A 14,601-nucleotide genomic window follows, 5' to 3' on the forward strand; every position below is an offset into this window, starting at 1 on the left:
TTATTCTCAGTTAAATTGTTTATCTGTTTTTATTTTTATTTTTTTTTACAGTTTTTTGTTAAATAAAATTATGCGTTGATAGTTGTTGTAGTTTGAACCATTTTTTTTATAAAAATATTGAATTTTGTTTAACTATCTATAATTATTAGTTTGCAAGAATTCAACCCTTCAATTCTTAACCCTTGTCACGGCAGCATGAACAATTAAAAAGCAGTGGCAAGTAAACAAAAATAATTCTTGACACATTTACATTTTTATATTTATGGATAAGTAAAATTATTATTTTTCTAAAATTTAGAAACAATCAGGTATTGGCATTAACAAAAAGTCATTAAGTAGAAGTCACAATGCGAAAAACTTGGGTCAAACGTGAAAATATTTATTATAAACCATTCTATAAGCAAAAGTCCAAGATGTTCTTATTAGGAGTATTCCTATTAGGCATAGTGTTTATAATCTATCAAGCTTTTTCCATAAATCAATTGCATAGTGCAAGTACGCCATGGAGCTTAGAAGGTACGATGAAAGGGCTTCGCAAGAAGCATTTGGAAGTGATAAAATCTCTTGGACGAAAGCAAAGTGATGACTACGATGAAGGAGGAGGCGGAGTTGCGGCATTAGAAATTAATCCTCCGGATGATTCTATAAAAATTATACGGTAAGTTTATTATAAAATTAAAGTTTATTTTTCTCATCAGAATTGTTTTAATAGCGGCATTCGTCTGTTCGATTATGATTCATATAAACCCAATTTCGACGGCAAGTTTCGCTGTTTGGATGGTAGTAAAGAAGTGCTATTTGAACGTGTCAATGATGACTTTTGCGACTGTTTTTCCGATGGAAGTGATGAGCCCAGCACAAACGCTTGTCAAAATGGAAGGTTTTATTGTAAATACCAAAAAAGACACATCACGGGGCGCGGCGTAGACGTATTTGTACACAGTAGTCGTGTTAATGATGGCATCTGCGATTGCTGCGATGGCAGCGATGAATGGTTGACAATTAGCTGTACAAATAAATGTACACAATAAATATATATATTGTGTCTGTAATGCACCACAGTTAAGTTATCGGTTATATTAGTGTTATAAGCAATACTCTTAAAAAGGTAAATAATGCTATAGACAGTTAGTGTAATTAATGTAGATTTAGTTTAAAATAAATAGGATTTTGAATCGAATATGTTAAATGATGCTGTGCATTAAAAAAATCGCCTTACAAGTCGTGTCTAATTTGCATTTGTGAATAAATTACCGTCTATACTCAAAGAAAAATAAAATTCATAGATTGTATATTCAAAATTTTCCAATTATTAAGTACTAGGGCATTAAATTATGTATGTGTAATTAGATTTTGTAATGATAATAAAGATTGATACTTATTTATTCCAGTATTTAATTTAGAAGCAATTTTTCTTTTGGATAGTTGGGTACATGTATTACCAAATATGCGTACTTACGTGCATTTCAAAATAAATTCTTTAAAAAATTTAACGAAAACCACCATTTTACGCTAATAAGTTATATTTGAATATATCAGGAATATCCTCAAACAAAAATTATAGATAACTTAATATATTTTCTTCAGTTGACAATTATAAATTATATTTTCACTTTGCTTTCAATTATTTTTCTCTTAATATAATTTGTATATTATATTAGGAGTTATTAATCTCAAAAGGGCTTAAGACGAGAGTAAATTCTTCATATATGGATGTAGATAGAGCCCATTTTGAAACTAAGTCCACTAATGTATAATATGTGTTATTTTACATTTGATTTAATTTTTTTAAGAGAAATAGTCATTTCACACACATATTACATCAAGCATCGCTAAATCTATACTTGTAATTTTGTAAATGTTTTCAGACATATTTTCAATAAGCCAAATGTATATACAAATAAAAATATTTTCTCACTTACGAATAATTTTTGAAACAAATACATAAATATCGACAATGGCTTGGGCTTGGTTAGCATTTTAAATATGGCAATTTTGAACTGCAAATTCGAAAAGGTACATTTATCATGAAAGTAAACTTCCTAATGTATAATTCATTAGCATTTATGACAAAGTTTTATTTAGTTTAATAATCTATTTTTCAATTAGAGTGAATTTATATTTCGATGCTTTTTATGGTGTAATTTTACAAGTATATTTTTGTGTGCGTATTTTATACTGTATTTCATCATTTCAAGTGTTAACTGAAGTGAAGTGTATAAAAGTACAATTGGGAAATATTAACGGTTATTATTATCAATTAAAGAAATTTGGACATACTGAATCACAATAAAAAAATGGAACTGCAAATCCCATACAACAAATAAAAGGAATAAAGGCAGGAAGACACCAATACCTTCCCCAAATAGTAAAGTTCAAAAACTTCGAAAAAAAATCTGAATTTTAGCAAATATTTAGCCATATAAACCACCATTAAAAAATAACAAATTCGAAAAACAAAGCTCAAGAAACGGTAATAAAAGTCTATAAAATCAGTCAATGTCAGGTATCAATTCCAACGACAGTAGGGTCGAATCGGGCAGAGTTTTCATCCAACTCGTTGGCATAGCTCAAAAATAATTTTAAACATTTGTACAAAACAAGAAAAGTTAAGTTGAACGTCGATAATCATTAAACAAAGTATTGTGGGTGTCTAACCACGATCAAATACAATTGTTTAATGTTTTTCTACATGAAATTGCTGTCGACCGATTTGACTCAGTCATTGCACCACCGTAATTGCGTTTATTGACATTTAACACAAAAAATAATTATTCGTGTTAATACTTTCTTATCACATACATACGTATACATGTAGGCCTGTTCCTTTATAGGTACGCGACCGCATTTATATTACTGTACACTAGGTTCTGTTGATTTTATTGAATTATTTTTTGACGAAATAATTGTCAAATTATAAAAGTATTAGTTGAGTTCATCACACCGTAGTAGCTGTTGGTAAAAATGGTTTTGTAACATTGGTTGCTTTGCAACAGGTATACATGCATGAACGTGAATTTGTAAAACTCGTCTTTTATTTTACAAAAGTACATATTTATTTTTATGTTATTTGTGAAATCACAATTTTAAGAAAATATTTTTATTGCGAATCAGCTGAATGAGTTACTTTAGTTTTTGTAATATGAAGTGCACTAAACATTATATGCAATTTTTCTTGGCCAATTTGCAAGGGATTTAAAAATAATTTTTGTGAATTTTAATACGTTTATGGAAATATTTGATGATGTTATTGTAAAGCCTGATTCATGACTGTAAGGTCTACTATAATAAGTTAGATTCTTTTTTTTTTAATTTTTTACTTTATGCAAAAAAGAACAATATGCATATATAAATATAAAGGAATATATTTTATTATACAAAATTAATACTTTAATGTGAGACAAATGTTAAACAAACTGTATATAAAATTAATGTATGAATAAATTTAAAATTTAGATGGAATTGGACACATACTCATTTTTCGTTACCGAACAAAAATGCTAGGAATTATGCAAATATAACAAAAATATGAAGAAATAGTGAAATAGAAAAATTTTTTTTTTTTTATACAGTTGAAGTATGCAAATAAAAATATTATTTATTGGAAAGACTCTGAAATCAGTTGAATTTATTAATAGCAATTACTTATAATATATTCTTAAAGTTTATATTTTTTGTGCATTTCGTCGATATAATTTTCGTAAGACCTATTTCTTCTTCAACTAAACTTTGAAACTGTTTTTTGACGTGCAGTGCAAGAGTTTGACAACTACCACAACGTTATATGTAATAATATATACTTGATGACGTTCAAGATAATGTAGTTTTTAACTCTTGTAAAAAATATCTATACAATTGATTGCAAATAGGGTTATCACGGAGTCACAATTTTCAAAAAAAAAAAAAAAAAAATTTAATACCTTAGAAATAGACCTTGGAATAAATCCGAAATATAAAAAATAGTGCCTGATAGTTTTTTTTTTAATTTCGATTTTTGTTTCTAAACAACTGTTGGTTGAAATAATAAAAATAAAAAATACTTGTAAAAAAAATATTTAAAATAATAATTTTTTCGTGACCTTGACTATACCCTACTCCATCAAATGATAATTAACTGTTTATAAGTTGAGCAAATAATATTATTGTTTGCAGTCCTTGTATATGGTTGTGAGAAGTTCAAACATAATATTAAAATTTTAATATCTTTTTTCTCTAAGTTGCAAAGTTGCATTTAAATAAGAATAATTTTTTTTTTTTTTTAGCAAAAAGCAGTTTTTGTTTGCGAATTTGTTGATTATAAGTAAATAATCTTAAATGAATGCATTCTAAATAAGAGGCGAATAAATAATAAAAAATTAAAACAAATATAAATGTAAATGTCTAAAGAAATTGCACTGGTTAATGGTGATTAATGTGTATAAAAAAAATTGATCTCTGACAGATTTATCAAAATTATAAAAATGTATGGATTTGAATTAAATATACATAGCAACCTACCTAGAATAGAGCTAACGCTTAAATTTAGTGCACCAAATTCTCTTTGATAGCAATACTTAAATTAAATGTAGCCTAATATTAAAAATTCATGTAACCATATTCTTGTTCTATCTCCACGGCAAGGTCATTGGTCTCAGTGGGAGAAAGAATTGTACAACATATAAATTGTTTATGAATGTGTTCATAGCACTTATGTCTAACAGTGAATATAAGCCAAGTTAAACTATTCGGTTGACATACTTTTTACATACACATTCATTCTTTTAGACCGAATGTCTGCCAATTATAAATTACAATTAAAATTTAAATCGTATTTGTTGTATTATTATGCTTTTACATTATGTGAATCGCTATTGAAATAAACTTTTCTTAAAATACTAAATTACAACACAAAACTAATTGATAAATAATAATTTAGCAGAGCACAAATGACTGGTAATTGCGTATGTGCACAAATATATATATTTATGCTTACGCATACATTTGTATGATTCCTTAGTGCCTGTTGCATTTAACGACAAGTCTGGTGATGCAGAAGTCTACCTTTTGCACGCGAATAATGGTGAATTTTAGTTGGTTGCCCTCTGTGTTGGTGATGACGTTGATTGGGTCTTGGTCGAACTCTCTGCAAATTTGGCGCTTTTTGGCGTTGACGGTTATGTATAGCTGCTGTTGTGGTTGTAGCTGTAACTGGTATGCTTGTGTTTTGTGGAAAATGTCGCGTATAATTATTTACAATTGATGTCGTTGCTATGTCGAGAAATGTGAGATTTGATGGTGTAGCGACTACAGGTTGATGTTGTTGAGGGTGCTGCTGTTGCTGCTGCAGTAATGGCTGTTGTGGTTGTGGCGATACATGCATTACTTTCTTTGACGTCGTTGCCGATGTGCTGCTGGTCGGTGATGCAGCCGCTGCTGCTACCCTACGCAAATGAAAACGGCCAACATTGCGACGACGATGGTGTCACTTCGCTCCACTATTGCTTGCCTTGCCCAACTCTGAACGATTTGTATTGTTAAGTTGTGTTTGTTGTTGTTGTTGTAATTGTTCATTAATTTGAATGTTACTTGAAGATTGCTGCAGCGGCTGCAGGGCCGATGCTTGTTGCTGCTGCTGCTGTGCTGTTTGCTGTTGTTGTTGCATTTGTAATTGCTGTTGTTGATTTAGCGTATGTATGTGCTGGCAAAATGCCTGTAACACCTCAAAATGTGTCATTAAATTCGCTGTTTGACTATCATAATGTAGATGACGCGTGATCGGTGCTCCTAAGCGTCGTAGCATGTCTGTGAAAATTTTCTCCTCCTTTCGTATCCACGGCCGACGATCATCCTGCACTTGATATGGTGTCAAATGTACATGAATATTCATGCCTGTGTGTGATATGTGTGGTAAAATAAATATTTATTATAAGAAACAGTTTATTTGCATTGATTTGTAAGTACCCATTCTTGTTAGTGTTTCCAGCAGGCTTCTGGACGTAATCCATGTGTTCTTTTGGCCACCATGCCCACCATCCAGCCAATACATATCTTTGATGCGTGAAAGCAAACGTATCATTGTACTATCATCCGGCGTTAGAGTTTTTAAGTAGTGAAATTCATAAATGAACTGCAATAAAAATAAGGCATTAGTTAATTTACTAATACTTGGAAGTTTGTGGAATAATATGCAATATAATAGTAATGCCTCTAAAAACACTCAATATTATAGAAACCTTACCTTAAATTACACCTTCACAAATAAAATAGTTTCCATACAAGGACTTGAGTTTGATGGGTCGGTTTGTATGTGAGCTATGTATATGATATAGTGGTCTGATATCGGTTCTTGGGGAGAAAGATACGTGTAAACTTTCAGATAGATATTTCAAAAGGGACTAGTATATATATGTATATATATAAATTTTATAGGGTCTTCGTTTTCTTCTGGTGTCAGAAATTTCGTAGAAAACTGAATATACGCTTTTCAGGCTAAAAAAATGTTATGGAGCTTAGCCCACTATTTTGAAGGAGTGTTTTTAAAGGCATTACTTGCAAGTGTGAAAGGTTATGTATTTTCAGATTTTTACACCAAATGTGACTCACTTGATTGAGGACCACACATCCTTTGCTGAAGCCAATTAGAACCAGTTTCGCTTTGTCTAAATTCAAATTCTCTCTCCACCACAAAGGATTGCTATTTTGACGGGTGAGTTGCTGTGCTTGTGCTACACACTCGTTACTGTTGCTACTACCACCACCAATATTATTGAAATGTGTATTATTTGTTTGCGCTTGATGAGCGGTAGATTGTAGAGGAGCCTTTTGAGTGCTATGTGGAGTTGTGGTCGTTGACGCTATGTTACTGTTAGCGGAATTATTTGCTGATGCTGAAACCCCTCCTCCGCTAGTATTAATGGCGCTACTAACTCCCCCAACAGTACCAGCACCAGTGACATTTGGAAATATTACTGCACCATCTGCATCGACAGTTACGTTCTCTTGAACTTGTAATATATCTATATCCATGTCTTGATTATTATCGTTCAATGCTGATGAGGAGGCGGACGTGTCAGTCGATGCTGTGGAGAGCGTAGAGGATACCAATGCGGCGGCGGCAGCCACAGCAGCAGCAGCGGCGGCTGCTTGAGCAGCCTGATCCATTATCTCATTTTCGGGTATGGAGATCAGTCGTTGAGAAAGATTTTGAAGTAATCTGTAGAAAAATATAAAACGAATAAATTTTTAATGGCGCATCATGATGAGGTCTGCATTTGATGGCAACTTACTTTTCTAAATGTTGTAAAGCGTGGTTCATTGGAGTATGGTCGGGGACACCAGCGTTATTACCACGTACGAAATTGTCGAAACAACTAAAAGTTTTGAACTCCATTCTGCGTTCACAATTAAAAAAATTATAAATACTTTAATTATGTTATCATAATAATAAAAAATATGCTATCAAATAAAGGTTCGCTATTTACCTTACAGGCCGGATGACAATGATATGTGCGCGCGGAAAAGCCTCACGTAGAAGTATGGCAGAGTTCTCTAAGTTGTATTTCATGTAGCCACGACTATCTCGGTTAGTTTCCATGCTCTCCGGAAAGTCCTAAAACCAAGAAGAAGTCGAATCTTATATTATTTAACGGTATAATATATACTCATAATTAAAAAAATTAAGAAGACTTCCTGTTTCAATTCAAGTGGTTAAAATCAGGGTAATGCTGATGTTAATGCGTGCATATATGTATGTATATATAAATGTTTCCGAACACTGGCACTTTGTCAAAAAGAAAGTGTAAAACAAGTCTTAGACTCATTTTAATGCTTAATTAAAATGATTAATCTAATCTAAAATCTTAATCTAATCTAAATACTTCTCGATGTTAAGCGTGATTATTTGCAACATTCGCCAAAAAAATTTCTGTACAATTCGCTTAATTTTTTAAAATTTATTATTATTAAATTTGTTTGCTTTGCAAAATAGTGACATATTGTTTAAATAAGTATATTATAATAGTGAACATACCTGTACGTCTCCGCCGAAGTAAACAACGGCAGTTGAATCTTCAGCATTCTCGCTGCCTGTCGGCCGTATAGGTGGACAATAGACAATATCATTTGCCCGGTTTTGGAAGCCAGTAACGGCAAAAATACGAAATGGGCCAGCTGATGTGCTCGGTGTGCATAGACGATCCGTACTGCCGCCTAGCATTACCCCGAAGTTTGTGACCCTTTTTTGTAGTTTCAAAAAATGTTCAATGATTGCCTGTAAACACAAAATTTTTATAATTAAGCACAATACTTTTGTTCAATTGGATGTACATATGTAACTTTTATTTATATAAAAGTCATTGAGTCTTGAAGTATTCTTTTCACGGATTGTAAAACTTTTTAAACTTTAATAATTTAAGTTTTACAACTGGTGTCCTCAGTCATGCATTGACAAATATATACATATGTATATGAAACATATCTTTGAAACCGTCGTTATATTTAAGAGTACCATACCTAAGGCAAAGGATATTTTGTATGTTTACATACAAATATAGCTCATTGATGTGTTATAAATATAATATAGAATTAGTCTTTTGCTTTCGTGCTAAGTTACATAGTCTATTTAAAAATTGCTTATGGGTAAATATATACATTTCAAAAATGTAAATATGGATTTTGAATTTGTTTACCGAACCATTATTGATAATTAATTCCTCCTCCCACGTCCTCTTCAGTTTGATGTGCGCCACTATATAAATGCTTGTTGTTTTTTCATCTTATATAAATCAAACAGTTTTGAAAGCGCATTCGCATACCCCACTTAGTCAGTAATTACCCCAAAGTGTAAATATTTATTTTTATAAACACAATTCATTTTTTGTTAGTGGCTTGTCGTTGACCACTTAAGCACCTTCGTTGTCGATGAAACAATAACTACACAAAATTTAACATATACACTCGCGATGGGTACGTCGATATCACTCTCACTCACTAAATACTGTGTATAAATGTTTCAATATGTATATGTATATGGTTTCAATATATGTATATGTATATATATATACATATATTTAGGTAAATGTCTTGAAAGTTATTTAGTAGTAGTCTTCGTCATAGTATTCTCGTGTTCCACAACATCCCATGAATCGAGCACGTGTATCCTCCAAGCATAGTTTCGTATCTTCTTTTATCTCCTTTATCTTCATGCGTACCGCCTCACGCATCAAGTTGTAGCACATGGAAACCAAACCCATGCCTATTAGCATGTAGAAAAAATTAATTGCTAATTTTGAATTTTGGTCAGTTATTAGTTGCATATTAAACAAATCTTGGGGGTCAGCAGATGCATCTTCTTTTATTTTCAGTGATTCTGCATCTATGTCAGCCGCTGTTATCAACGATGCACCAGGCACAAAATCACCAAAACCAATTTTGCACAATGATGTCATGCAGAAGTAGAATGAGTTTAAAAAGGACCATTTCTCCCAATTCGCAAACATAATAGTGCCCGTTATAATATAGGATATGATTACCCACAGGCATGCCGTCGATGGTACAATGATTTTTTTCCGTTGTAATACACCTAAACTACCATTTTCGAGTGCATCCAAACGAGATTCATATGTATTACGCTCCTGCGCACATTCATGTAAGCTGCGATATAGGAACTTGAATGAACGCGCCAACACTTTCCCCATATTAAGGAAATACAGTATATAAAGGGGTATGCCAAAAGTGGCATAAATGACCGTGAAACCTTTGCCCCAAGGTGTACGTGGCACCATATTACCATAACCGATCATTGTGATGACCGATAAACAGAACATTAATGCCGCCGGAAAGGACCAAATCTGTTCTGGTGTCCGTCCAACATAGCCATTTTTTATTAATGTGGCGATTTCTGTTTGATATTGTCGCAGTATATCTAAGGTATTATTTTGCCATTCGCTACGGTCAAAAGTATTAAATTTTTCAGTGATATTCCACATTTTCTCTGCGCAATTATGCCGCAGTTTACTGACATAGGCTGTGTTCTCGTCAACGTATTTTCGTTCTATATGCATAAAGGAGAGCGCTCCAAAGATAGCATAGAGTACAATTAATGCGCCCACACCCACTTGTGTACACATAAAAGTGACGAAATTTCGACAACATCGTTTGACACGCTTTCGCGGTGGGTTGCTGCGAGAGGAGGACGAATTCGAGGATTCGGCGCGACTGTTGTGACGAGAATTTCGCATAGATTTCGACATTTTCGATTTCGTAAACAAACGTCAGAAGGTACAACCGACGTAGTGTCATCTACTTGATTTAATTCGCCATTATATAATTAGCTCATAGCGACGAACGATCAAAACGTTTGCTCGATTTAATATTCCTTCAAATACGTCAATTGTTAAAACTACACATATTAGTGCTTCATCACAGTTCCAGTATATGTATATTTTCCATTAATTTCAAAAACACCAAAAATAGATTTAAGCGCGACGTGTTGCACATTAAATTTAACTAAAAATACGATTGAACGCACAACCAACGGTCCTGGTCTGATCGATCTCGTATACCGAACGCAACTAAAAGACAAATGTATTCAAATACATTTCCCCGTCCAGCAACGCTCAGTCATCGAAACTTTTTCTCTCGTTGCATATTATACATTTGCAATACAATAATTAAGTTTGTTCTTAGCATTCATGTGCCTACGATATATGATTTTTGTTTACACATTGATCTGAACTAGCTCCCATTGATATTAATTTGGGAAAAACTCGTGCATTTCGTGCATAGCTGCAAGATGTAAAAAAAAAACAAAAAATCTATAGTTGAGAGTTTTCAAGAAATTATATTTTAATTGCTTCAAAAAGAACGTATTCTCTACAATATTTAGAAAACACCATATGAACGTATACATACATATATGTACATACATATATTTGTATGTTCGAAACGAAAATTTGAATGAAATAATAAAAATAATAAATACTGTTCCACTTTGCTAAGAGTTTGCCGCAGTGTTTAACTCACACATATTTGTGCTATTCGTGCCGCTCAGATTGACTTAGAGCACAATTGACTTGTTGCTCGCTTGATTTTCACATTGAAATACAACTAGGACATTAATTGTACTTCTCTTAAAACTAATCTTAACTTATTCACCTTTTAAAGTTTTACTGTCATATGTATTAAATTAACATATTAGTTAAAGGCTTTAGGTACTTGAAGTACCTAAATATATCAGTATGCCCACATACATAAGTATATACTCTTTATAACATATAAATACATATGAAAGAATTATGTATATTACATTATTTGATTTTAGATAAATATTATTGATATTTTTATGCATAGTGCATCATATATACCTTCACTCAATCAGTTCCTGTTACACTTCCTTAAATTGAATAAGTTATTTGTAAGTTGTTGAGAAGTTATTTAAAAAAAGAGAAAACAGATACTTTGCTGCACCGAAGCTATTAAAAGAGAGCAGGATCTTTATATTGAACCTGTCAGCTAAATGCTATTGGAGTCAAACCAGAATTTCTTCCAAGGTTGCTTTGGATATTAATCCGTGCCAAATTTCGCGAATATATCTCGTCAAATAAAAAATTTTCCATACAAGGACATGATTTTCATCGGTCAGATTTTATGGCGGCTATACAGGCTCAATATCGGCGGTTCCGACAAGTAGGGTCGACATTTGCTTCGGTGAAAATTTATAGTCTACCAATTCGAACTAAAATAGTGATAATAATTACCATTCTCAACATATCTGTAGGAAAAATATGGGATATACTAATTACAGTTATTTTAGTCAATTTATTGTTAGGAAAATTTTACTATAATTTTCGGGTTTAGCATCATAGTCGTGAAATGACAGTAAATTAGTGTTATCTTAAGGATGCAAGACAAAGACATACATATAAGGATAATCTAGGAAGCTCCACCACCGATTATACTTCTTTCCATTGAGTACCTGAGTTATATATATAATATTAACAAAATATTAAAACTACTTTTTATATTTACCATGGTATAAATATATGAATAACGAAATCGTACTGTCAACAAAGCCAGCTGTTTAGCCCTTAATGGTTTGTTTTTATCTCTTTATAATATTTTCAAATCAGATTATTGAATAATCAATGTCGAAATGTTACGTCGCCAATAGTAAATGGAGTTGTTATTTTACAAAACACATCCGAAATCAAATTGAAATTAATTTTACGCGTATATGAATGACATTGAAAATATCTACACTTTTTCACTCTTCACTATTTTGCTTTTTACACTGGAATACGGCGAATATAAAAGTCAGCAGTCTATATTCACACATATATAACTGTGCGAAGAAATATAAGTATATCAAAGTACATATGCTAATTACTAGCAGATTTGGAGGTGAACACGATTCACATCGACTAAGATTAACTGTAGTAATTCTTAAGAGAGGCGATGTCACTTCTAAATATTGTTCATCAATTTTACATAAACGTTTTTGCCAGACATTTGTACATCATAAAATTTTACACTGAAATCACCACAAATGGTGGCGCGCTGTACTTTTCACTACCCACTCGACGGTAAATGAGGTGCGCACTGACAGAAGCAATGCAAGTGAATAAGTGAAAATGGAATGGAAACAGAACGCGACAAACAATTTTTTCACACCATCAATGAGCAATTTTTGGCACTACTATAGGGAGGGGGCAATAGCAGGTTGAGGGTACCATAGCGGGTTAACTTGTAAATGACAATAATAAATCAGTAAACTCTATTATCACATATATGCATATTTTGGCTGGTGGCCAAAGCCGGCGTTGGAAATTAATGCATTAGCAAACTTTGAATGTAAATAACTTACAGCGTTTGTTATACACCAATGAGAATAATCTCTGTATGTATGCGCTTTGCCCTCCCTTTAGCAGAAGGCGCAGAAAAATCACCAATGCAGTTTGCTGCAAATTTTACAAATAATGCGAAAATTTCACTTTTCTTGACATCTGTCTTCAAAATATTATCAATTTCATGAAGAACATTCACAATATTACAACTTTAAACAAATTATAGTTTTTTTCACACAATATTGCGCCCGAATTTCAACAAAAATTCGCAGTTTTCTTTTTTATGAGTTTTTCTCGTTTCTTTCTTAAACTGGAAACGCATCGTTTATTCCATTATACCGAAATCCATCGATTTCTTTCTGTCAACGATTCCTGTCACTTTAGACAGAGAACGTAAATTTCGATATACGTGCTCAGCTTAGATACAAAAACTGCACTACCAACCATGCGAAATATAAAGGAATGAAAACGGTTTATTTAAAAAATAAATAGAATAGTAAACTTTAAAATTAGTAAGCTCTTTAAGAGTACTTTTGTGATATTGACAATGTATTTACCTTTTAGCGAAGGATATTTGTATTTGGTATACGTAAATAATGTCGGAAAAAGAGAAATTGCAATAACATTTTGTGATTTTTCTCGTCCATTGTTGTTTCTCAAAGTTGACTGTTGATATAAGCTTTGAGAAACAGCATTTTATCTAATAAGTTATACTTTTATAAGAAGTACAGTTCTACTTTCTACCAAATATGTTATATAAATTTAACAATGGGGTTTCAGAAATTTTCTGTGATGTACCTACAAACAGCCGTTGACAGCTAATTAGAAACGCTCCCGTTTTTGTAGGTGGCTGATAAATTGATAAAAAATTTTAATATACCGTTATTCATATTCCTAAAGGTCTTGCATTGTTCGTGTTACTCTTTTAACTACTAAATTCACGATATACTCGTAGAAGGGGAATTAAGTGCGACAGCCAATTAGAAACAGTTGTTTAAAGAATTAAAATCCCTTAACGTGTTAATTTTTATTAATAATATTATTGATTTCTGGTAAGGGTGCGTCTCAAAGTTGTTGTTTAAAATATATTAAAATGTATCATTCAAATTGTTTAATGAGTAAACGCTCCCCACCCTACGTAGTTACATTTTTGACCTTCGTCAGTCTGGAAAGACGTACAAACAAATTTCGAATCATGCTAAAGAAATTGCTAAAGCATTTGTTTTCAATGCCCTTAAGCATATAAAGAATTTTAAAACTTTTTCCAACGTTGCACGCGAAGAAAAAACCCGAAAAACTTCAACAGAAATATACCGCAGAATTACTACCATCTCCCGAGGAGACCCAAAAACAGAGTTCCACTGACATTCTACATAAAATTCAAGACGAATATAATGTCCAAATATCCAAGAAAACAATTTCCCGGCGTTTAGTCGAATTCGAATTTCACGGCGGAACAGCACGCATGAAAACACTTCTAACTAAAATTCAAAGGAAAGAATGTGTAGAATTTTCCAACACTTATTGATCTTGGACAAAAAATAAATGGAAGTATGTTGTTTGGAGCGATGTAACAAAATAAATCGCATAGATCCTGATAGTCGAAGGTATGTTTGCCGACCAGTCTAACAAGAATTTGATCCTCGCTATGTTTCACGTGTAGTGAGGCATGGCGGAGGATCAATCATGGTGTAGGATCCGCTCCATATGATTGATGGAATTTTAAATAAGGAGAAATACGTCGACATCTTAAAAAATGTCATTCTGCCTTGGACTAAAG

The 14,601-nt window shown here is 32.4% G+C and overlaps 3 protein-coding genes across 6 annotated transcripts; 1 reads left to right on the forward strand and 2 right to left on the reverse strand.

The window, feature by feature from the left end:
• Positions 1-227: 227 nt before the first annotated feature.
• LOC120768699 lies at positions 228-1,385 on the forward strand. The gene is made up of 2 exons (XM_040095475.1): positions 228-658; positions 713-1,385. Exons 1-2 carry the CDS (start codon positions 348-350, stop codon positions 1,029-1,031), a joined length of 630 nt encoding a protein of 209 aa, XP_039951409.1. The 5' UTR covers positions 228-347; the 3' UTR covers positions 1,032-1,385.
• A 1,964-nt stretch (positions 1,386-3,349) lies between these two features.
• On the reverse strand, positions 3,350-13,098 carry LOC120768670 (UPF0565 protein C2orf69 homolog). Of its 4 annotated transcripts, none has more exons than XM_040095460.1 (7): positions 12,842-13,098; positions 8,009-8,248; positions 7,461-7,588; positions 7,266-7,370; positions 6,583-7,192; positions 5,941-6,106; positions 3,350-5,868 (listed from the first exon to the last, which is right to left on the reverse strand). In XM_040095460.1, exons 2-7 carry the CDS (start codon positions 8,192-8,194, stop codon positions 5,462-5,464), a joined length of 1,602 nt encoding a protein of 533 aa, XP_039951394.1. In that variant the 5' UTR covers positions 8,195-8,248; positions 12,842-13,098; the 3' UTR covers positions 3,350-5,461. The 4 variants fall into 4 exon arrangements, with proteins under 4 accessions (XP_039951394.1, XP_039951389.1, XP_039951399.1 ...); XM_040095455.1 differs by lacking the exon at positions 12,842-13,098 and adding an exon at positions 12,007-12,082; XM_040095465.1 differs by lacking the exon at positions 12,842-13,098 and adding an exon at positions 8,667-8,730.
• LOC120768694 (TWiK family of potassium channels protein 18) lies at positions 8,865-12,063 on the reverse strand. The gene is made up of 2 exons (XM_040095469.1): positions 12,007-12,063; positions 8,865-10,764 (listed from the first exon to the last, which is right to left on the reverse strand). The coding sequence occupies exon 2, from the start codon at positions 10,227-10,229 to the stop codon at positions 9,072-9,074; it is 1,158 nt and encodes a 385-aa protein (XP_039951403.1). The 5' UTR covers positions 10,230-10,764; positions 12,007-12,063; the 3' UTR covers positions 8,865-9,071.
• Positions 13,099-14,601: the final 1,503 nt, after the last annotated feature.

The sequence above is a fragment of the Bactrocera tryoni genome, chromosome 1 (genome assembly GCF_016617805.1).
Source record: "Bactrocera tryoni isolate S06 chromosome 1, CSIRO_BtryS06_freeze2, whole genome shotgun sequence".
Lineage (NCBI taxonomy): Eukaryota > Metazoa > Arthropoda > Insecta > Diptera > Tephritidae > Bactrocera > Bactrocera tryoni.